General features: G+C 33.4%; 1 protein-coding gene across 1 annotated transcript in view; it reads right to left on the minus strand.

Annotated features, from left to right (window-relative positions):
• Positions 1-24,844, minus strand: part of C3H14orf39 (chromosome 3 C14orf39 homolog) — a 41,275-nt gene that overhangs the window by 10,138 nt on the left and 6,293 nt on the right. Inside the window, exons 6-15 of the mRNA XM_063091801.1 lie at positions 23,323-23,510; positions 23,185-23,227; positions 21,289-21,409; positions 20,249-20,346; positions 18,783-18,901; positions 17,897-17,973; positions 11,386-11,471; positions 11,234-11,292; positions 6,690-6,751; positions 5,424-5,602 (exon numbers count right to left, since the gene is read on the minus strand). Coding sequence (XP_062947871.1) covers positions 5,424-5,602; positions 6,690-6,751; positions 11,234-11,292; positions 11,386-11,471; positions 17,897-17,973; positions 18,783-18,901; positions 20,249-20,346; positions 21,289-21,409; positions 23,185-23,227; positions 23,323-23,510 — 1,032 coding nt within the window. The remainder of the gene's footprint in view (positions 1-5,423; positions 5,603-6,689; positions 6,752-11,233; positions 11,293-11,385; positions 11,472-17,896; positions 17,974-18,782; positions 18,902-20,248; positions 20,347-21,288; positions 21,410-23,184; positions 23,228-23,322; positions 23,511-24,844) is intronic.

The raw sequence follows: 24,844 nt of genomic DNA on the forward strand, positions 1-24,844 counted from the left end.
AGATAGAAATCACAGTGAAGTAAAGGAAAAAAAAAAGATTCAGGACATGTACCAGAAATTCAACAAAGAGATACAAAAAAATAAAAATGAATCAAGCAGAAATCCTGGAACTGAAAAATTCATTCAATGAAATAAAAAATAAAAACAAGAGCATAAGCAGCAGGATAAAACAAGCAAGAGAAAGAATTTCTGAACTAGAAGACAGGATTTATGAATTAATACAGTTTGACCAAAAAAATAAAGAAAAAGAATTGTAAAAAATGAACATAACAATGACATCTTTCTAATAACCTTATCATACAAACATCTGTATTATGGCTTTATCAGAAGAAGAAGAGAAAGGGAAAGGCAACAAAAGCCTATTTAATGAAGTAATAGCTGAAAACTTCCCCAATATTGGAAGAGATACAGTCTCCCAGATTCAAGGAGCTCAAAGATCCCCAAACATTCAATAAAAAAAGACCTCCCCAAGACATATTACCAACTGTCAAAAGTCAAAGACAAAGAAAGAATTGTAAAAATGGTAAGACAAAAGTGTCAAATCACTACCAGGCTAACGGCAGACTTCTCAACATAATCCCTACAGTCAGGAGACAGTGGGATGACATATTCAAAGCCCTAAAAGAAAATGACTGCCAACCAAGCAAAGCTTTCCTTCAGAAATGAAGGAGAAATAGAATCCTTCCCAGACAAGCAAAAACTGTAGTAATTCATCACCACAAGATCAGCTCTACAAGAATTCCTCAAGGAAGTCCTGTATCTGGAATCAAAAAAGCAACATATATCACCATAAATACACAAAAAGGAATAAAAACCCTAGTAGATCAGATATGCAAAAGAGAAAGGGAAAGAAGATGTATCTTATTACTACAAGAAAACACCAAACAGCAAAAACAAACCATAAAAGGGACAGAAAAGAACAAAAGAAATATAAAACTACCATAAACTATTAATAAAAATGGCAGGAACAAGGAAAGCAACACTTTTCATAAACAACTCTGAATGTAAAAGGATAAAATTCTCCACTTTGAAGATACAGACTGGTTAAATGGATTAAAAAACTACACCCAACTATATGCTGCCTGAAAGTAACTCACTTCAACTATAAAGACACACATAGACTAATAGTGAAAGGCTGGAAAAAGATATTCCAGGCAAATGGAAACCAAAAACAAGCAGGAGTCTCCTTACTTATATCAGATAAACTAGACTTCAAACCAAGAATATAAAAAGAGACAAAGAAGGACATTACATAGTAATAAAAGGATCAATGCACCAAGATGTAATAATCTTAAATATGTATGCACCCAAAATCAGAGCACCTAGATATATAAAGCAACTGTTACTGAATCTAAAGGAAGAGATAGGCCAAAACACAATATTAGCTGGAGACTTTAACATGCCACTCTCAGCAATGGACACGTCATCTAGACAAAACATTAGCAGAGAAATATTGGATTTAAACAGCACTTTAGATAAAATGGACTTGACAGACATTTACAGAGCATTTCATCCAACTCTGGCAGAATATACATTCTTCTCTCAGCACACAGATCTTTCTCCAACACAGACCTCATACTAGGCCACAAATCAAGTCTCAAATTTAAAAAGATTTAAATTATATCAACTATATTTTCAGACCACAATGGAATAACATCAGAAATTAACAACAAACAAAATATTCGAAACTATACCAAATACATGGCCCTTAGACAACATGCTCCTGAATGACCAATGTTCAAAAAAGAAATAAAGCAGGAAATCAAAAAATTCCTTGAAGCAAATGAAAATACAAGTGTAACCTACTGAAACCTATTGGATACTGTAAAAGCAGTACTGAGAGGGAAGTTTATTGAAATAAATGCTTACACCAAAAGAACAGAAAGACTTCAAATAAACAACCTAATGTTGTGTTTCAAAGAACCAGAAAAACAAGAACAATCCAATCCCAAAATTAGTAGAAGAAAAGAAATAATCAAGATCAGAGCAGAACTAAATGAAATAGAGACCAAAAAAAAAAAAAAAAAAAAAATCCAAAAGTTCAACTAAAATTGGTTTTTTGAGAAGAAAAACAGACAAACCATTAGCCAACAACTTTGAAAACCTGAGGGAAACAGATAGATTTCTGGACGCATACAAACTACCAAGACTGAATTAAGAAGAAACAGAAAATCTGAACAGACCAATAATAAGCAATGAGATTGAAACAGTAATCAGCAGTCTCCCAACAAAGGAAAGCCCAGAACTGAATGGCTTTACTACTGAATTCTACCAAACCTTTAAAGAGGAATTAATAGAAATTCTCCTGAAACTATTCCAAAAAAATTGACAGAGGCCATTCTCCCAAACTCATTCTATGAGACCAGCATCACCCTGATACCAAAATCAGACAAAGACACATCAAAAAGAGAAAACTACAGCCAATATCCTTAATGAACACAGATGTAAAAATCCTCAACAAAATATTAGCAAACAGAATACAACAGCATATCAAAAAGATTATATACCATGATTAAGTGGGATTCATCCCAGGGATGCAAAAATGGTCCAACATAATGCAAATCAGTAAATGTGATACACCAAATCAACAAAATCAAGGTCAAAAATCATTTGTTTATCTCAATAGACAGAGAAAAACCATTTAACAAAATTCAACATCCCGTCATGATATAGACTCTCAATAAATTAGGTATACAAGGAAAGTATCTCAACACAATAAAAGGTATATGTCACAATCCTACTGCCAACATCATCCCGAATGGGGAAAAGCTGAATGCTTTTCCTCTAAGAACAGGAACAGGACAAGGATGCCCACTCTCACCACTCTTATTCAACATAGTATGGGAAGTACTAGTCAGAGCAATCAGGTAAGAGAAAGAAATAAAGGACATCCAAATTGGAAAAGACAAAGTCAAATTGTCTCCATTCACAGATGACATGATCCTTTGTATAAAAAAATCTAAAAGCTCTACCAAAAAACTCCTAGAGCTTATAAACAAATTCAGCAAAGCTGGAGGATACAAAATCAATACACAAAAGCAGTAGTATTTTTACACACCAACAACAAACTAGCAGAAAAGGAAATCAAGAAAGCAAGCCCATTTTCAGTAGCTACCAAAAGGATAAAATACCTAGGAATAAATTTAACCCAGGTGGTGAAAGATCTCTACAATGAGAACTACAAAACACTGAGGAAAGAAATTAAAGAAGACACAAAAAGATGGGAAGACACTCCATGTTCATGGACTGGAAGAATTAATGCTGTGAAAATGTCCATACTACTCAAAGCAATCTAGAGATTCCATGCAATCTTCATCAAAATACCAATGACAGTCTTCACAGACATAGAAAAAACAATCCTAACATTCATGTGGAAAAACAAAAGACTCAGAACAGCCAAAAGCAATCCTGAGCAAAAAAGTAACCCTGGAGTCATCATATTATCTGACTTCAAATTATACTAAAAAGCTATGGTAACCAATACATCACAGTACCAGCATAAAAACAGAAACATGGACCAGTGGAACAGAATGGAAAACCCAGAAATCAACCAACTTACAACCAACTATCCTCAACAAGGCACCAAGAACGTACATTGGGGAAAGGATAGCTTCTTCTGAAAATGATGCTGGGAAAACTGGATATCCATGTGTAAAAGAATAAAATTAGACCTGTACTTCTCACCATATACCAAAATTAACTAAAAATGGATTAAAGTCTTAAATGTAATACCTGAAACTATAAAATTCCTAGAAGAAAACATAGGGGAAACACTTCACGATGTAGGACTGGGCAAAGACTTTATAAGACTAATAAGTCCTCAAAAGCACAGGCGGCAAAAGGAAAAATAAACAAATGGGATTATATCAAACTGAAAAGTTTCTTCACAGCAAAAGAAACAACAGAGTAAAAAGACAACCTACAGAATGGGAGAAAATATTTGCAACTATACATCAGACAAGGGATTAATATCCAGAATATATAAGGAACTCAAACAACTTAACAGTAAAAATACAAATAATCCAATTAAAAAATGAGTGAAGAGCTGAATAGACTGTTCTCAAAAGAAGACAGTCAAATGACCAACAGTTATATGAAAATATGCTCAATATCTCTAAGCATCAGGGAAACACAAATCAAAACTACACTGAGATATCATCTCACTGCAGTTAGACAAGCTATTATCAAAGACAGAGAATAACAAAGTGCTGACAAGGATGTGGACAAAGGGGAACCCTTTTATACTGCTGGTGGAACTGTAAATTAATATAGCCATTATGGAAAACAGTATGGAAGTTTCTCAAACAACTACAGATAGAACTACCATATGAACCAGCAATTCCACTACTGAGTATATACCGAAAGGAATGGAAATCATCATGTTGAAGGGATACCTGTACTCCCATGTTTATTGAAGCTTTATTTACAATAGCCAAGATATGGAACCAACTTACAAGTCCGTCAACAGACGACTGGATAAAGAAAATATGGTATATATACACAATAGAATACTACTCAGACATAAAAAAAGAATGAAAGTCTGCTACTTGCAACAGCATGGATGAGCTTTGCAAGTTTATGTTAAGCAAAACAAGCCAGACACAGAAATATCCTATGTCCTCACTCATAAGTAGGAGCTAAAAAATAAACAAACAAAGAAGAGAGAGAGAAAAACAACAATCACAGTAATACATTGAACTTTCAGAAGGAAAGAACAGAACTGTGGTTACTAGAGGTGGGAAAGGGGGAGGGAATTTAGTGAGAAATTGGTTAATAGACACAAGGAATGATTATGTTTTGTAATGATGAACATGCTAATTATCCTGATATGATCATCATACATTGTATGCAGGTAATAATATTCAACTCTGTACCCCACAAATATGTGTAATCAATTATGCTTTAATAAAAAAATGAATGATTTTTTAAAAAATATTTATGCCTAAAGAGGTTACTTAACAGAATGTCAATTATTGCTTAAAACACTACAACATATGGAAAAATGACTGCTGGGATATAATTCAGTTGTAAGTCCACAATCTACCATATCTGACAATAGCTTTATAGCTTGACATTCTTAATTTTTCCATAAGTTTTTTATCCTTTGGAAGATCTTAAATCTACATAATATTACAGTGGATAAGTACTCAGGATCTATGTCATCTTTAGTTAAATGTTGCAGGAAAAATGGGGAGGAGAGTCTATGAAACAAGAATGGCAGAACATTAATTGTTCAAACAGGGTGATGGGTACATGAAGATTTATTACACTACTACTGTCTCGCGCCTTTGTATGTCTGAAGTACTCCATAGCAAAAACTTCTTAAAGTTATATAGGTTATTAGGCATCTTACTATTCCTATCAATTATTTATATAATGCAATATACATATAATTTAATTATAATTATTAATTAAAATCCTACATTTCAAACAAGGGGGTTTTAGGGAGCTGTATTTTCTTCACAGATTCAGGTGTTTTCTCAGCTTCAGTAGTTCTTAAAAATATAGGAATTTCAGGAGTTCGTGGAAAATTCTCAGGTCTTTCTTCTACTTCATCACCATTATTTTCTATTGGCTTCCCAAAATGTTCTGTGTATACAGCCTGCAAATTTGAAGTAACAGAAAATTATAAAAATAAATGTTACTGCATTAACAAAAGGACATATATAAAAATGTGTGATGTGGAAAACACCATATTAATCTATGTTATCATTTCACAGACAAAACTAGTAAAATAAGAATAATTGGTGAAAGTTATACTAAAGTATGTACAGTGTATCCAAAAAATAAAATTATAATTATTTTTAATTTTCGAATTTTTCTTTTCTTTCCAACTCCATCTCTCTCACCCCTACCTGAAAAAGTAAATGGCAACCAGAACATACTGAAATTAATGAAGAAGAATGGTTAGGAATGGCATTTCTTTTAAAATTTCCACATTGTGCTCTGGGTGAAGAATTGTATATGCTACCTCCTTGAAAGGAAAAAGTAATTTACTTCTAAGCTATCTTGCTCTAGTTTGCTTATTATATTTTAGCATTTTTTTTTTTGCCCTTACAAATTCATTATGCTACTTTCCCTACAAAGATTGAGAACCTGAATACTAATTTTCCTTTATATCATTTTGTAGGCTAGAAATGTGATTTCTCAAATATTCTTATTATACCAATCTCATTACAGAAAGAATTTGCATCCTTTCACCAAAAAAATTTTAATTGTGTTTATCACCTGTATTTCTTTACAGCAGAATACTACTATGTTGTTTCCATTGTTTTAACCCTTAGTAGCTAGGGTAAACTTGATTGTCTACATCTATCATCACTGAAGCTTTCTACTATTAAAAAATACTTTCAAGATATTTTTATGGCATCCATTGGTCTTGAATTGCCATGGTTAAATCATTCAGTCTTACCAAAGAAAAGCGTTTTCTTCAATCACGATTTAGTTGTGGTCTCAATAGATATTGCCACTTTTTAATGACAATTTTTTGTATATTTCCATGTAAACTTTTGTGGCTTCATTTTTTAAATCTGAAAAATAAAATCTGTAAACCCCCTAGAAACCTGATTACCAAAATAATATCTCTCATAAATGATCTTCATTTTACTAAATCTGAAATTAAAATGAACACAGAATATTTTAAATTGGAATGTTTTGCTTAGAAATTAGAAACCAAACATTTGACTTACTTGTGAAGTACATTCCGATTCTCTCAATTGTGTTACTGTCCCTTTATCTCCACACTCAGCATCTGTTTGTTATATAAGAACAATTTTTCTCTTTTTGCAAAGTTATTGTAAAATAAAACATATTAGTTTAGCCATATGAAATTTCCAATATTTAAGTGTTTTTAACCTACAAAAATAGCAATTTAATGTGATTCCACCCAATACATACATATAGCAGATTAAAACATAATATGAACAGTTTAACAAAGAAAATCACAGAGAGAACACCCATGTAATCACCATGCAGGTAAAGAAATAGAACATCATGAGCATTCCAAAAAAAATTCCGGACTTCCAGTCAAGATGGCAGAACAGACGGTCCCCAGCATCACTCTCTCCCACAAATCAACCAATTTACAACTGTAAAAAAGCAATGACAGCCAAGCTGGGGCTGCTAGAACTCAGGGGAAGAGAAGGAGAGACCTACAGAGTGCATGAAAGTGAGAGAAGCCACGATGAGAGAAAGAAAAATCCATTCTGACAGTTTTGAGCCCCGGCTGCTTCCAGGCTGGAGCTGCTGAGCACTCCGAGCAGGAGCTAGCAAAAGCTGCAGCTGTGCCCTTCCAATGAAGTTGCTTGGAGGTGGCAGAGGAGAAGAGGGCCTTGGTGGCCCCCAGGCCAGCAAGACCACTAATAGGGTTCCCATGGACCCACACAGGAGTGAGGAGCCACAACAACTGAAACAAAGGAGCCACTCAGAGGCCACTGAGTCATTGCAAGGGACTGGAGCATTGCCTCTCCCATGGGAAGTGTTTGGAGCACAGGTGGTGGGGGAAATGGGCCTACTGGAAGAATACTGGGGCATAGCAAGGACAGCTGCTCTGCACCCCAATCAGCATAGGACCACTCAGAGGAGACTTTTCAGGAATATAGAAGCACATGGGGTGCAGTTTGATGAAAAGGCTCAGGCCCAGACCAGAGTGTCTACACAACCCAAGTGCACCAGATTTCCCTATAAAGTCAACCATTAAAACCTGAGCTGCACAAAAAGCCTTCCACAGGGATCCAGCAGCAAAGAAGCAATTTAGCTAAACCACCTAGCTCAAGTACTGGTCCCCACAGGAAGTTCCCCTATTTTTGAAGTAAGCAAAGGACAACAAATTAGAGAGAGTTTAAATGGTGGGAACAGCAAATAATCCGACACAAAATTGAAAGAAAAAACGAAGTACCTGCAACCAGAGACAAAGTTTGATATTAACTAATAAAGGTCTCATTTCACCAAAGAACACCTATAACACCTAGAAGGACCAGAAGTCCCCTGGGATAGCTAGCCAGAAAGGAGGGAGGGCCAGAGGCCTCAACAATGTCCCCAGACACCCACAACCAGTCAAATGATAGGGGACAAGGGTCCCGGCCACACGCCCCCTGACATGCGCAATCACCCCAGCAATGACCACCAAGCTGCCACAAGAAGTGCCACAGGCTCTCCTGAGCTGGGGAGGTGGGGAGCCTCGGGCCTTGGCCACACCCCCCAACAGGTGCAGCCAGCCCAGCAACAACCACCAACCTGCTGCAGGAAGTGGTTTGGGCTGTCTTGAGCCAGGGTGGTTGAGGCCCTCAGTCCTTAGCCATGCCCCTGACACCCACAGCCAGCCCAGAGATGACAACCTTGGACTTGGCCACCCCTCCCCCATCACACGCAGCCAGCCCAGTGAGGACCACCCAGCTGCCACAGGAAGTGCCCTGGGCTCTCCCCAGCTGGGGTTGTGGGGAAACGAGGGCCTCAGCCACGCCCCCCAACTCATGCAACCAGCCCAGTAATGACCACTGAGCTGCAGCAAGAAGGGCCCCTGGTTCCCAAGCTGGGGTGGTGGGGGGTGAGGGCTTTGGCCACACCCCCCTGACATCTGCACCTAGCCTGGCAATGACCAAGCCACTGCTGGAAGCCCTCCAGTCTCCCCTGTGGGAATGAGGGGGGTGCCACAGGCCTCAATCCCATCCTTTCTCCTTCCTCCTTCTTCCATCCCATTTCTTTCCCCTTTTCCCTCTCCCCCTCCTTCCCAACTGCTCCACAACAACATCCTAGAATGTAAAAAAATTAATAAAATTACATAAAATAAAAAATAAAAACTCCTTCCTCAATTTAAAAAAAAAAAAATCCCAGTCTTCATTCTCAGAGATAATCACCTAACTCACAATAATCATTTCCTTAATTTGCTTTACATAGTTTTATCACCTAATATAGCTTATTTTTCCTGTTTTAAAATGTTATATGATAAAATATTTGTGCTCTTATGTATTGCTTTTTTGTTTAGCATATGCTTATGAGATCCATCCATATTGTTGCACATAGATGTAGTTTTCCTATTCTTATGTAAAGCATCCTACTGTACAAACACAATGCAGTACAGTATATGAGCATACTTCAAAAAGTTCATGGAAAACTTTGTATTATCTTTCATTTCTATTTTTCCACAAACTTTTGGACTGGCCATCCTGAGCTATCTTCAGGAAATCATTCAATCTCACCAAACAAAATTATTAGCTCCTATTATAATTTAGGTATGATATCAATTATCATTTTTTGACAGTTCCTACCAATAGTTATGAAAGTTCCTATTGTCCTACGTTCTCATCAATACTTAGTATTGTCAGACTTCTTGAATTTTGCTAATCTGGTGGATACATAATGATATCTCACTGTGATTTTATTTTGCAGTTCTGTGATTTGCTGAGCATCTTCTCGTATGTTTATCTACCACAAAAGTTCCTGTTTTTTGAAGTGCCTATTCCCATATTTTACACATATTTCTAATTGGGTTGTCTGCCTTTTTCTTCTAGAGAAACTACTCTTTTGACAGTTTTATGTACTACAAATATATCCTCTGGCTTGGTGACTTGCCTTCCACTCCTCTTATGGTATCTTTTGATGTACGGCAATTCTAAATTTTAATTTATCCAAATTTATCACTCTCTCTTTTATGACTGAGCTTTTTAACTCTTTTTTAAGAAATCCCTATCTTGAAGTCATTAAGATGCTTTTCTATTTGATCTTCTGAAAGCTTTATAGTTTTTGCCTCTTGCATTTAAGTCTTAACTATAATTTTTTACCATATATTAATTTCTTCAAAAATGAGTTTAGAGATCATAGAAAAGAGTCTTTTTTTTCTTCCAAAATAATTCTTTGCTTTCTTGGGTATGAAGCCTCACCATATGAGCCCAACAGAGGTAGAACTATGCCAGGTATATGCATTTCCCCATAACTCTGTATCAGGGGTGCATTGTTATTCCTCCTCGTCTAACACAGTCAGCTTGGCATATATACAGAATTATAAACAGGTGTAATAAATCACCTGTATAGGTAAGATATAATGTTTCTTCCAGAAGAAAGCAGGAAGAATATGCATCTGTGTGGAATAAGCTTATTGTATTGGGTGAATCCTATACTACGAGTGAGAGAAACAGACTCAAAGTATATTATATGGCCCTTCTAAATATACATATATTTACAGAATTTTCATGCTGTCAGAATGAGGCATTTTTAAAATTTCAAATAAAAGTCAGTAATCAGACAAGAAATAAAAACTTTTATATAACCTAATAAATGAAATAATTGTTATGCATTACTGGTTTACCAAAATATATATGTATGGTACTTCTTAGGAAAAATATGAACAAATAGCTGTATACATACACTCACATATACATATGTTTATATAAATATACATACATACATATGTGTGCATATGTGTGTATATAAACGTAGATGTGTATATTTATGTGTGTGTATGTGTGTATATATATATACATATATATATAGGTACAGAGAGAGAGGTAGAGAGAGAGAATGAGTGTTTTCAAGGATGTTTCAAAGTTGCAACAGCTGGTAGACTTTGGAATAATAAAGTCATACATACAAGGGTACTTCAAAAGCTTATGGAAAAGTAGAATTAAAAGATAAAACGCATCTTTCCATGAACTTTTTGAAGTACCCTCATATATCCTGTGACCATTCTGTGATTCTAATAGTCCAAGACAGTAAAACATTAATGTAAAAGAATATAGTAACATTATTTATAATAGAAAAACTAGGAACAAAATATTCAATGTGAGAGAATGGCTAAATAAATTATGGCACAGGCATACAATGGAACATTATATAGGGATTACAAATAAAATCCATTTAATGACATGGAAAAATAACCTCAATAGCACATCAAGTGGGAAAAAAGGGGTGCAAAGTTATAAACACAGTATGATTCAAATCTGGGGGGAAAAAGACTAAAACATAAATATGCATAAAAAAAGACTAAAAGAATATACATTAGTATCTATGGTGTCAGTTATGTCTAGGTGGCGGTATTGTTTCCTTTTATTTTTCTTTGTTTTCCAAATTTTCTACAATGAAATGCACTTGTTTTATACTTAAAGGAAAATGTATATTAAAGCTACATATGCATGGTCAGTTGACCAGAGATGCAAACAACACAATTTATTTGAATAGTATAAAAACCTGATATAATTTGTTACCCCTACTTCTAAGGAAAAATATGAACAGCAAATACCTGTATCTCCTTTTTCAAACCACTGATTGTAATTTGATTGTTTCTGTGGGGTCAACAATCTAAAATGCAATAAATATAATTTTTATATTATTTATTGAGTTGATATTCATAAATTATTTCAGAAATTAAAGTATATTATTTTTAAAAGTTACCTGAATTGCATAAAATTTTGTGAACTTTTAATAGCCATAACATGTGAATATTTTGAATGGTTATTCACAGCAGAGTCATTAAATACCTAAAGGAAAGAAATTAAGCAATAGAATTGGCTATACAAAACAATAAAAAATTTTTGCTTGCTGTAACCGCTCAGGGGTCTCTCATGAAGCATTTCATCCTCATCACCATTATCAATATCAACAACCACAAACATTAACTGAAACCACTACATATAAAACAAGTCAAATACTTGGAAACAAAAAAAGTTTAAAACTTTCAAGGATTTTAATGTTTTTGACAAGCATAACTATTCATGGTATTATTTCTACATTTAAGGTAAACTTTTCAAAATTTTATCCTATCCATATTCATGACAAATGAAGTGAATCTTACCATTTTTTCATCTGATAACCTGATTTCTGTGTTCCTCTATCCTCTATAACCTCTCAAATTGAACAGAGGAAAGCAAAACAACATATTAAAAGATTAAAGCCTGAAACTTTCCTTTCTATATACATATGAAAGAGCTGATATTTCATTTTAACTTTAAATAAATTATTCAATATTAATATCTAAAACACTGCTTTGTTAATGTTTGTTTCAAGGCTTTCATGCTCCCTGAGTCACTCATTTTGAAGAGTCTCTGTTTTTGTTATTTGACCCAAAATGAAAATATCCTTGTTTTAACAGGGAAGTTTATTTCATTTATTTTTGTTATAACAGATGTTGGTCTTATTTCCATCATCTTATTGTGCTTTTAGATTATAAAAAAAAGTATCAATCTCCCTTAAAGAACAAGTGATGTTACCGTTTTGATGTACGTTTTAAACAATATACATATTTGTATCTGCCTCCTGGTACAATATATGTGTTTGTTATCTGCCTCCAATCTGTACAAGTGTTTCAAGTATTTGTTTACAGTAAATGCCAATAAGTGAATTGCTGGATAAGTGCATTTCTATTTCTAATAAGTACTGTGAACCAGTCCTCCAAAGGGGTTGTACCAAATTACATCCCATTATTTTTGACCTTACTAGATATTATCAAACATTTTAATGTCTGCTCATCTGATAGGTGAAAACAGTTATCTCAATAGTTTAATATGCATTTCTCTATACTCCTGGGGTCAGGCATCTTGTTATGTTTAGTGACCCTTTGACTTTCCTTTCTGTAAATTGCCTTCTTATCTTTTGCCTGTTTTTATTCTCTTTATTAATTTGTAAGAGTTACTATATATTTATGTATTGTACATTCTGGATACCAATCCTTTGCCTATTCTGTCACTGTCTTTTAACTTTGTTAGTATCTTTAGTCATATACAAGTTTTTGATTTTGATGTTGTCCATTAATCAGTTTGTCTTTTCCTGCACCACACACACAGATATAATTACTGTGTTTTTATAATATTTTTAAATGTCTGGGGTGATAAAAATATTCTGGTATTAGACAGTGGTAATGGTTGCACAACCATATGGATATACCAAAAATCACTAAGTTTACACTTTCAATATGGTGTGTGAATTATACCTCAATGAAAGAAGTAAAAAATAAATGTTTTGATATCTAGAAGTATAGATCCTCCTCTTTATCATTCTTTTAAAAATCTCATTTTTTAAAAAAATTTTATTATGTCGATATACATTGTGGCTGATTATTGTTGCCCATCACCCAAACCTCCCTCCCTCCTCCCTCCCCCCTCCCCCCCAACAATGTCCTTTCTGTTTGCTTGTCGTATCAACTTCAAGTAATTGTGGTTGTTATATCTTCTTCCCCCCCCCCCGTTTTTTTTTTTTGTGTGTGTGTGTGTGAATTATATATTAATTTTTAGCTCCCACCAATAAGTGAGAACATGTGGTATTTCTCTTTCTGTGCCTGACTTGTTTCACTTAATATAATTCATCAAGTCGAAGGTATACCTATTCCCCAATGTTCATCGCAGCACTCTTTACAATAGCCAAGAGTTGGAACCAGCCCAAATGTCCATCATCAGATGAGTGGATACGGAAAATGTGGTACATCTACACAATGGAATACTACTCAGCTATAAAAACGAATGAAATACTGCCATTTGCAACAACATGGATGGACCTTGAGAGAATTATATTAAGTGAAAAATCTCATATTTTTAATTATTTGAAATATTTTATTAATCTATTAATATAATGAATCATATTGACAGATTTTTCCTAATGCTGAACTATCACTGAATTTCTTGGGAAAACCAAGATTAGTCATAATGTACAGCCATATCTCAGTATCCGCAGGGGATTGGTTCCAGGACCCCCAAGGATACCAGAATCCATGGATGCTGAACTCCCTTATATAAAAAGCCACAGTATTTGCATAGAATCTATGCACATCCTCCCATATACTTTTTTTTTTTGACCAGTAAGGGGATCACAACCCTTTCTCAGGGTCCTCTGCACCACGCTCAGCCAGTGAGCGCACCCGCCATCCCTATATAGGATCCAAACCCGCAGCCTCAACGCTACCAGCACTGCACTCTCCCAAGTGAGCCATGGGGCCAGCCCCCTCCCGTATACTTTAAATCATCTCTAGATTACTTATAATACCTATTACAATGTAAATGTTATATAAATACAGTATTCATTGTTTTTTGGTTTTTTAATCTACACCCTTTTAATTGACACATAATTGATTATATATATTTGTGTGGTACAGAATTGAATATTGATAGCTGTGTACAATCTGTGATAATCAAGTCAGGCTAATTAGCATATTCCTCATTACAAAACATAATCATTCTTTGTGTCTATTAACCAATTTCTCGCTAAGTGTTGTTTTTTATTTGTATTATTTTTTATTGTTATATATATATATATATTTTTTTCCCTGAATATTTTCAATCCACGGTTGGTTGAATCATTTGATGCTTAACCTGTGGCTATGGAGGGCCAACTGTATTCTTTTAATGGCACACTCATAAATTTGCTTTGCCAGTTACTTAATATTTTTACATCTATGTTCATTCTTGAGACTGACCTATAACTTTTCTTTTCTTTCACTAACCTTGTCCTTGTTATCTTGCTATACTTCTAGATATCAAAACATTCATTTATTTTTACTTTTTTCATTGAGGTATAATTCACATGGATGATTAGCCATCTATGATTTGTTGGATAGTTTCCAACTTTTTCTATGCTTTGGAATAAAAAGTTTATTTGTTGTACAAAAAAATTACTTCAACAATTTTACCTCTCAGGGGACATCTGCAATGTCTGGAGATATTTTTGATTGTCATAACTTGGGGGTGAGGTGCTACTGGCCTCTAGTGGATCACAAGATGAACCCACAACAAGGAATTATCCAGTCAAAAATATTAACAGAATAAAAGTTAAGAAATCCTGATCTAAATCCTTAAAGGTTTGGTGGAATTCACCTGAAAAACTGAGTCTGGTATCTTCTGAAGAGTGAGTGTGTGGCAGAGAGAAGAGAGACAGAGGTAAGGAAAAAACAGTGAAATAGGTATTTGCTTACATTTCAGTTTTTCCACCTTTCTCAGCCCAATTAGCAATTTATACTGTCCTAGAAAATTGTCCATCTCACCTAAATTTTCAAATTTATTGGTATAAAATCATATACTCATATAGTATTTTCTCAGGACTTAAAAAAATTTCTTCCATATATGTAGTGATACACACTCTTCCCCTCTTCATCTTCTTAACTTTTCCTTCTTCGGGGGTGGAGGAGGATTCATTTTTCTTTATACTTGCTGAAATTTTATTTTATTGATATTTTGAAATTATTAGTTTTGGGTTATATTGACGAGCCCAACTTCTTTACTCCATTAATTTATCCTTTTCTCTTTATTAACCTCTATTTTCTTGCATTTATTATTTTATTCTTTTTACTTTTGGTAGGGTTGGGCAGCTGGCTGGTATGTGGATCTGAACCTTTGATCTTAGTGTTACCAGCACCACACTCTACCGAATGAGCTAACCAGCCAGCCCCTTCTTTTCGCATCTTTTTCTTTTTACACTTTTTGAGTTGAAAGTTCAGCTAATTTGTTTTCAATCTTTCTTACTGAACCAATTTGGCTACATTCTGTAGCTACTGGTTTATAGTACTCTATGAAATCATTTTTAAATTCTATTTTTATTTCTTTTATAACCTAAAAATAATTTGGAAGTGTGTGAATTTCTTTTTCCTAAGCAAACTAGTTTTTTTGGTGAAGGGCTACCATATGGTAAGTGAAGATAGCAACTTTTCAGAATTGGTGGAGATGGCTTTTTGATTCTAGTAAATAGTCAATTTTGGTGAATGCTGCAAACAAAAATTTAATTGCACTCTGTGTATAGTGGGCACAAAGTTTGCTAACTGTGCTATACAGATCCCCTACATTCTTACTTATTTTTTATCTACTCGATTTATTCCTGTGGCAGAAACTGCCAGTTGCCTATGCTATCCAAAATCTTTCTGCGTTCTGCTTTTAAAAAAAAGAGAGAGAAAGAAAAAGAAAAGAAACAAACAAACAAAACACCTATAATTTCTCAACCTCCCCTGTAGATAGAGGTAGCCGTGTGACTAAGTTCTAGCCAATGAAACAATATCATAAATTGTTTAAGGAACTCCCAGGAAAGATCCTTAAAAATGGGGCAGACTCAGCTAGCCCTTATCCCCTCTTTCTTTCCTCCCTGAAAGGCAGATATGATGGCAAATTTACAATTAGCTTCTGACCATGAGGTGACCTGGTGGTAAAAGCTTACCATGAAGGGTAGCAGGAAAAGAAAGCAAAGATAAAGCCTGAGAAATAATGACATCGTCAAGATAGTGCTTTCAGCCCTGAATCTGAATCACCTACTTTAGAATTTCACGGCAGGTAAGAGAAAAATAAATGTTTATCTTGTTTAAGATGCTATTATTTTGTTGGTTTGGTTTTGTATTGCTTCACGTGTAGCTAAACTCAACTCCTAAACTCACAATCAGTACTTTTTTTGAGAGAGCTATACTAAACACTCCTGTTTTAACTGTGGATTCAGCCATTCCTTTGGAATTCTATCAATTTTTGCTTTATATATTTTGAAACTATAATTTGGTACATAATGGTTTTTATTACTTCTTGGTGAATTGCTCTTTTTAAAAATATGAAATACATTTACCCATTAATGCTATTCATCTTGAACTCTATTTTATGTAACATTGCTATATCTGCTTTATTTTTGTTTCCATTTGTCTGATATATATTTTCCATCCTTTTATTATCAGCATTCATTTGTCAAGTTGCTTCAGCTGTTCTGTTTTAATAATATATAGCTGTATTTTGTTTATATATCTCACGGACGTACTTCTGTCTTTTATTGGGATTTTAATCCAGTCACATTTTTATGATTACTGATTTGTTCAGAACTATTTTGGACATCTTATTTACTTTCTATTTACAATGCTTTCTAGCTGTTTAATTTATCCCTCCATTCCTGTCTTTTACTGGACCAATTAAATTTTCTTTATCTTTTTTCTTCTATTATTTTAAAACTTGCACATTCTATCTCTCTTCTGGTAGTTATCCTTAAATGTTTAACATATATGCATTAAATTATTACATTTTTGCAAAAATGCATAGATTTAATCAGTATTCTTATCTCCTCCTTACCTCCATCACTAAAAAAACAAACAAAAAACACTTTAGTAAACTTTTGTTTTCCTCATTTATCTTTCCACCTGCAACCCATATTGGTATCATCTGGAATTTTAGTACCAGATTTAAAAATTTTTATAATTAATACATATTTAGACTTAGCAAGTTTCACTAATTACTTTGGTCACTACTACCCTATATCTGTGTGTATTAACTATGAATTAATGGAAGAACAATTATATTTTTCATTGAGGATTTCCCTCTGGACTATTTTCAGCAAGAATGGGGAAAGATAAATATGTGCAAGCAGTTAGCTTTCTGGGAGATATGCTCCTTGTTATTCATGGGCATCAAGAATTATCCAAGGTAACCACCTATCTCTTATCCAAGCTCCCATATTCACTGCCTCCACCTAGAGACAGTCATCATATTGCTGATGCATGGCCAAAGGCAGAGAGGACATAGGATGAACAGGGGTTAACTAAACTAACTCCCACTAAGGTAATCCAACAAATTACCCTATTCACTGTCCCTGAACCTCTATCTTGTGGAACATTATTCTCCTATGCATGTCCCAAGCTATAATTTCCCTCTTCATTCCAATCCTGTTTTCCTCCCTCCGGGATTTCTCACAGTTTTTGATCTATTAGGTACAGGGCTTGGTATTTTTAAATATCTTTTCCATTATTTTTAGGGGTAAAGGAGCAGGTTACAGTGTATGTTCAGAATGCCATATTGAAATTCCTCTAAATTTGTTTAGACCCTGAGGCTGATTTAATGTATTTATAACATACACAATACACACAAAAATACACACACACGTAACTGTGTCCTAAGTGCAGTACATTCATTATCTTATTTAATGCAAGCAATCATTTAATTTATACTATGAAAAAATAAATACCTACCTGTCTATCATCTTCTTTTTGTCTGAAGTCTATATTGGCAAGCTTTGACTGCTTCACAGAACTTTCTTCTTTTTTATCTAAATTATTAAACAGCACTACTTAAAATCAATTCTGGACACAGAATCATATATCATCCCCAACATTTAACCTAACCTTGTAATTTAGAAAATTAAGTCTACATGAATATTTAGTTAAAATATAGATTTATGAAATTATTTTAAAACTCTTAATTCCTCATTACACAATAATTACTACAAAACTATGAATGCAAAATGACAGAATGACCATCTGACAAAACTACACCTTTATAATGAGTAATCAAAGAAGACAAAGTGGTGATATTAATGATGGGCAGAGGGAGGGGGATATCAGCCAATGTAGTTATTCTAATACAATATAGTTAATCTGATCTGCAGATTCACAGAATAAAACAGGATTCAAATATAAAGGTACTTCAAAAAAATTCATGAAAAGATTTGTATTATCTTTTATCTATTTTTCCATGAACTTTTTGAAGTACCCTTGTATCTCAGTGAACAAGTTACAAATACTGTTAACACAAGTCTGCTACCCACTTAAATCTCACATACTGATAATACAACTTCTGAAATGAAAAAAATATAATTATTTATACTCCTCTGATAGTTGTGCAACCAGACCAGAACACTTTTTAAAAAAAATATATCACATTAATGATTTATTTTACAAAGAGAAAAAAGTTAAGTATAGGAGACATCTTGTTTCCTCACAGAAAGAGAGCCTATAGGTCTCCAGTATTGTTTGTTCTTGCTTATACCAAATGATAACTAAAATTGCTTCTTCCTATTTTTTCTTCTGTATGTTTGCATAGAAAATGAGGTTTCTGAAAAATAAACAGATACCGTACCTGTAACTCTTGGTTCTGAAGATTGCATCTTTAATTTCTGAGATTCGTAAGAAAGAAATAATTGGCTGCTTTGAGGGGTTTTACTGAACACAAGCACATGTTCGTCTTTTTCAAAAATTCTAGAGAAGAGTGAATTACATTATATATTAGCTAAGTAAAAAAGTTAACATTTTAAAGCTAGAAGGGATATTTAGATATTACATAATTAAAACCCACATTCTGCGGATGGTAAAAGTGAATTCCTGAGAATTTAACAGACCTGCCCAGTATTATTAAATTACTTGGTGTCAGAGCAAAAACACACTTTTCCTGATTAAGTCCTATGTTCTTCTCAGTATAACACACTCTTATTTTTAAAACATAATCATTTTAAAAGACTTTTAAAACATATCAAAATCATTTTAAACCAAAACTTTAACCACAAATAGCAAGATTTAGATTCCAGAGTACTTTAAACTTTAGAAAGATTTATTCAGAAACAAATAAACTAGCTTGAATACAAAAATCATTAAAGCAGTATTATAATAATAATGAGTCTTTTAAGTTTTTTACTGGCAGAATTATTTCATTGAATTTCTCCTAAATCAAAGAAAAAGAATAAACACTATAAAATATATATTAGTAAACAACTAACTAAATATTTACATAAGTTCCTCTCAATACAAAGAATACTTGTGATATTAAGCAGTTGCCACTAAAGTGAAATTCTGCACATTTACTTATTTTTTCTATCAATTTTATTATAAAATTAAAGACATACTGTCATGGATGTGATACATGGGAGTGAGAGAATCAAGAAAATAACAGATCCAAGGACATGAGATCAGAGAAATAAACTTGGTAGAAGTGTGTGCTAAAAAATCAGGATAAGGGCAATTAAAAAGGGAGTAAGCAGAAAGAAAAAACAGAAAGTTGACCAGAAAAAGCAATAGTAATACATTTATCTTTCTGTCACACAATAACAAGGCAAAATCAATGCTTTTTTTAATGCCTCTACTTCTGATGTCTATTTTATCACCATTAGGACAAAAGACAAGGAAACATACAATCCCACAATTTAGAAGCATTCTTTGGCTCATCTTCACTCTCTGTGGCAAAGGAAGAACTGGTCAAACCAGTGACAGAGTGATAAAAAGGTAAATACCCTGCTGTCCCCACCACTGTTTCTCCTGTTTCATTACTATTGCTGCCCCATAACGGAAAACTATATGAATTATACAACTGACTGCTACCCTATTTCTCTCTAAATTATCCTTGGCCTTACTAAATAATAAGCAGATTTGAGTATTCCTAATATTTAAATACTTAATGTTTTTCATAAAAAATTAATATCAAATAGCATGCATGAAAAAATTATATAGATACTGTGTAAACATTAGTGGCTTGGGATAGAATATAGAATCAAACTTTTAGACACATAATATCTATCTGTTCATATAATATCCAATTTTAAAGTTTATCTATACCTTTCTTTTTCATTCAAGTCCCTTCTCTTTTCTGTATTTATGTTCTTTTCTTCCAGAGTTTCTGAAAGATTCTTAGTTTCATAAAGTCTTGCAATCTGCTAAGAAGAAAAATGGGAAAGCAAAACAAAATAATTACCTGCAAAGCAGTAATGAACATACATTTTATCTTAACTAATGTATATATTTTTTTCTATATAATCACAGGATTGATATTTTGGTAGTGTTTACTACTTTTATCGAAATTGGCTAAAACAGCATCAAAATTAACAATAAAGCATACCCCCTTAACTTTTTCTTACAGCTCCATTAGCAAATGTAGATTTCACAGAACTTCTGTCTTTTTAAAAAAGGACAGTCATAAGCAAAGTAGACATTGATTCCCTATGTAGGAATGTAGTTAACATATATTTTAAAGGAAATGGCATAATTTCTTCTCATTACTAAAATTATATTACTGTCATTTGGTACCTCATACCTATGAAGGATAAACATACAATCTTTAACAGAATTTTCAAGAAATTTAGAATTTTTTTCCTCAAAATTTGGAAGTGACTTTGATGGGTTTTCATACCCATGTAAATGAAAGCTACAATTCAATTGATGACACTAAAAATGTGTTCAAAAAAATCTTAATGGCTAAACGAGTTCTAGCTTAGTTCTCTAAAGATTAAAAATTATAGTCACAAATTTTTCAAGATTAAATTCTTTAAACTATTTACTGTCTTGTTCCCTTTTTTGAAAACACTGTTGTAGCTCTTTTAATGCCTCTAAATTTTTGTTACTAAGCTACATCTTGTTCTTTCCTCATCATCTTTCCTCAGACTCCAAAGAAAGCTAAACTATTCTCCAAAACTCAGAGTTTAACACATCCAGTATCTAAAACACATTTTGGCTCCAAAGGTAATCTGAAGCTAATAGAGCGTCTTAAAGCTTTCTCCACATTTGGGCTCTTAAAAATAGCTCTTCTAAGACTGTCAACCGGCATACCATTATATTTACACATTAATACATACATTGGAAACTTATTACAAAATATATACCTGGTTTAAATAATTAATCTCTACTTCCACTTCATCTACTTCTTTTTTCAATTCAGATGAATTTTTGGTAAAATTGTTGATATGTTTAAGAATATCTTGTGTTTTACATCTCAAATTAACCCTTTTTATGTTAAGGAACTGTGTCATGAAGGTAAATTTAACATTTATAATATATATTCTGTATCAGGAATAATTGACATTATATAACATTATTTATGTGTATATTCTATATAAGCAATGAGCAACATTAATAACAATATCTGAAAAGATACAAGACTAATATAAACATTTGGCAGACTAACAAAGATAGTATATTGTTTAACTATGCTATATACTGAGCTTAAAAATAACATTTCATACAAAATATTTGTTAGAATTTTTTTCTTTCAGTTAAATATTTTCACAGGGTGGTTTTTGTTTTTTTCATCTAAGTCCATGTGTCATTTGGCATGACTAATAAAACATTATCAATTCAGGTCCAAATTTAATGTTTTATATTTCCATTGTTTATTTTTTCCAGAGCCAACATTAAAAATCCACCCAATTTCCTTTTCTTGCTCTATATGGTATACCCTGCAGAGCTCAGAAGAGAGACAGATCTTCTATCTGGCCTTTTTGCTTGAACTGGATTTATCCCCAATTTCAAGTAGAGAATTTCTCAGCTATTAATAGACATCCTGCATGGTTTATTGGCTAATATACTTTCCTAATTTACTCTACAATCCACTTAGGAGAATTTAAAAATGAATAGAATAGTGACAGTGAACAAAAACTCCAGAGAAAGGAGAAAGGTCTTTCCATCTTGCCTTAAAAATAAATGATTTATATGCTACAAAACAAAATTTCAGGCGAATATGATTTATAAGGCTATGTTGTTTTAAAAATATCAATTTAAAATGAGAGATATAGATCTCTAAACCTTAATCTTCAATTCTTCCTACTTCCATTCACCTCTTCTTGTTTGTTATGCAACCTTACATCTTATCTCATCCCACATCCAACTCCCTAAACCTCTGCTGGACCTTTGGGAACTATCAACCTCGGCTCCCTCCCACTGAGAAGTTAAAGCACAGATGGGCAGCAAAGGAATGACTAAAAGCAGAACAGGCTAAAACCAAAACATGGAGAGAGCAAGCAGCAGAGGAGTTATAAGGATGGTTTAGGAGGAAGCAGACAGGTAGCAAGGTAGAATGCTGAGATAAAGAAGACGTAGTACAAACAGTAGAATTATAATCTGATAGGAAAGTATATGAAGAATTGCGGATGTTGAAAGAGAAATTCTCAAGTTCATCATCAGGGAAGATATCTCTGACAAACAGGTGAGATTTAGACCAAACAAGAATTGCTTAGGACTTTATTACAGTGGTACTAATTAGAATTACTCATTTACATGTCTATCTCCCCTACTAAACTGTGAGTTCCTTGCGAGAGAGCTCTCTGTATCTTCCTCAGCATCAATACTTGTGACTCACATCCTTACCACCTTCCATCCTAACAAGTAATAATCAAATTGATTTAATCAGAACTTTCTTTGGTAAGACAGAGCAAAATGACTTTTTCATTGATTTAGTTGCTAAGATATGGTAATTTAAAGTCATATGTATCAGGTGTCTTCAAAAAGTTCATGGAAAGATTCATATTATCTTTTAATTCCATTTTTCCATGAACCTTTGAAGTACCCTCATATATCATTTTATTCTCAATAAAATTGCTTGCTTCTGATCTCATGGACATATATGAAAGGTAGTCCCAAATGACCTTTCAAGGGACCTCTAAATCTATGAATTAAACAGAAAAATAAATCAATGTGACTCTCACCAGGGAAACACAATAACAATTAAAATACAGAAATAATACTTATCTAATAAAAAGTATTAGAAATATTATTGTGGATACATGTGTAATGTCCATTTAGTAAGTGATGGAAAGGGAGCAGGCACTGAAAAACAAGATCATAGTTTAGACGGATTAACAGTTTTCTTTTCATTACAAAGATACCATAATTAAAATAATATATAACAAAAATGTTAATACCTAGAAATTTCATAAAAATATTTTCCTTCATTTTTAGTTGTTCAGTACATGCCAACACTCTGTTTTGAATTTCTTCATGTTCTCTTTTCTTCTCATAGTACTCGTGTGAAAAGGGTGTTTCTGAGTATTTTAGTTGGTATTGCTTCAAAACATCTTTATACTGATATATATAACCATCATACATTTTTCTGTTAAAATTTTTAAAAAGTCTATATAACAAGAGTAGATCTAAAAACTTTATATCACTTAAAGTCTACTAAATTAAGCATAAAAGGCAAGTCAAATATCTACTTATCCCTGCTTCCCTGAATATTGTCTGCTCTGAAAACTTTCCTTAACTCCACCATACTTCTCAAGTATACTCTTTTTTACTACCTGAGTTACTCATTCCTTAATCTTCTTCAATTTAACTTCCACTCTTACCATTTTAATGATACTATTCTTCCCAAGATCACCAATAACCTAATTTGTCCATCAGAAAAATCTCTTTTTAGTGCTCATTCTGACTCTGTAGAACCTGGTTCTTCTGATCATTTACTCCTTCTTGAACCTATATCTTCCCTGGATTCTGAGCCTCTACTCTCCCCGGTATAACCACACCTTTTTAATCTCCTTTAATTTTCTTTAGCTAAAATTATAAAATGAAGTCACGTTCTATGTGTTAGAACCCTGGGTTCACAATCATTCACGTATACACTACAACTCTTTATGAATAAAATTTTAGCACAGTTTGGAAGAACTCCTCCAGTCCAACTCAAGCAGTGGTGGGATGGTCATCTACTTTAGGTACAAGTCTTGAATGGTATAGTTAATTCCTGCAAAAGGATATTAACGCTTCCTTCTTCTTCAGCCTGTGCTTGAGCTACAACAGGAGTCAATTTATAGGGCCTATGGACCAAATCAATTCTATCATCTGTTTTTGAATGGTTCGTGAGCCAAGCATGGTTTTGCTTTCTAAATGACTGAAAAAAATCAAAAGAAAAATATTCCATGGCACATCAAAATTGTATGAAACTCAAACTTCAGTGACCATAAATAAAGTTTTTTATTGGATCATAGCTCATTCATTTCCATATTGTCTAAAGTTTCCTTGTGCCACAACAGCAGAATTGAGTAGCTACAACATATACTGTATGGCCCACAAAGCTTAAAACATTTATTATCTGGTCCTTTACAAAATAGGTTTGTCAACCCTGATCTACGCTGAAAATGTTCAACCCAGTTCTTACAGAAAATATATTCTAAATCCTCTTTATACCCACTTCTATCAAATACTTAGCTTCAGGAAATAATATTCAAAGTAAATTATTTGAAAATATACAATCTTTACATTCACCAAGATTTCATTTCTCACCATACTACATGGGGGAATTTCTTAAAAGATATTGTAATGATTATCTTACCTTATCAAATGAGAAAAGAACAAGCATTCATAAACTACTATTATAATGAAAAGAAGAGTAAGGATAACAGCTTTGTACTGGTCAGCAGGTCTAAATCTTAAGAATGTTTTAATTTTTTA

This window comes from Cynocephalus volans, chromosome 3 (genome assembly GCF_027409185.1).
Source record: "Cynocephalus volans isolate mCynVol1 chromosome 3, mCynVol1.pri, whole genome shotgun sequence".
Classification (NCBI taxonomy): Eukaryota; Metazoa; Chordata; class Mammalia; order Dermoptera; family Cynocephalidae; genus Cynocephalus; species Cynocephalus volans.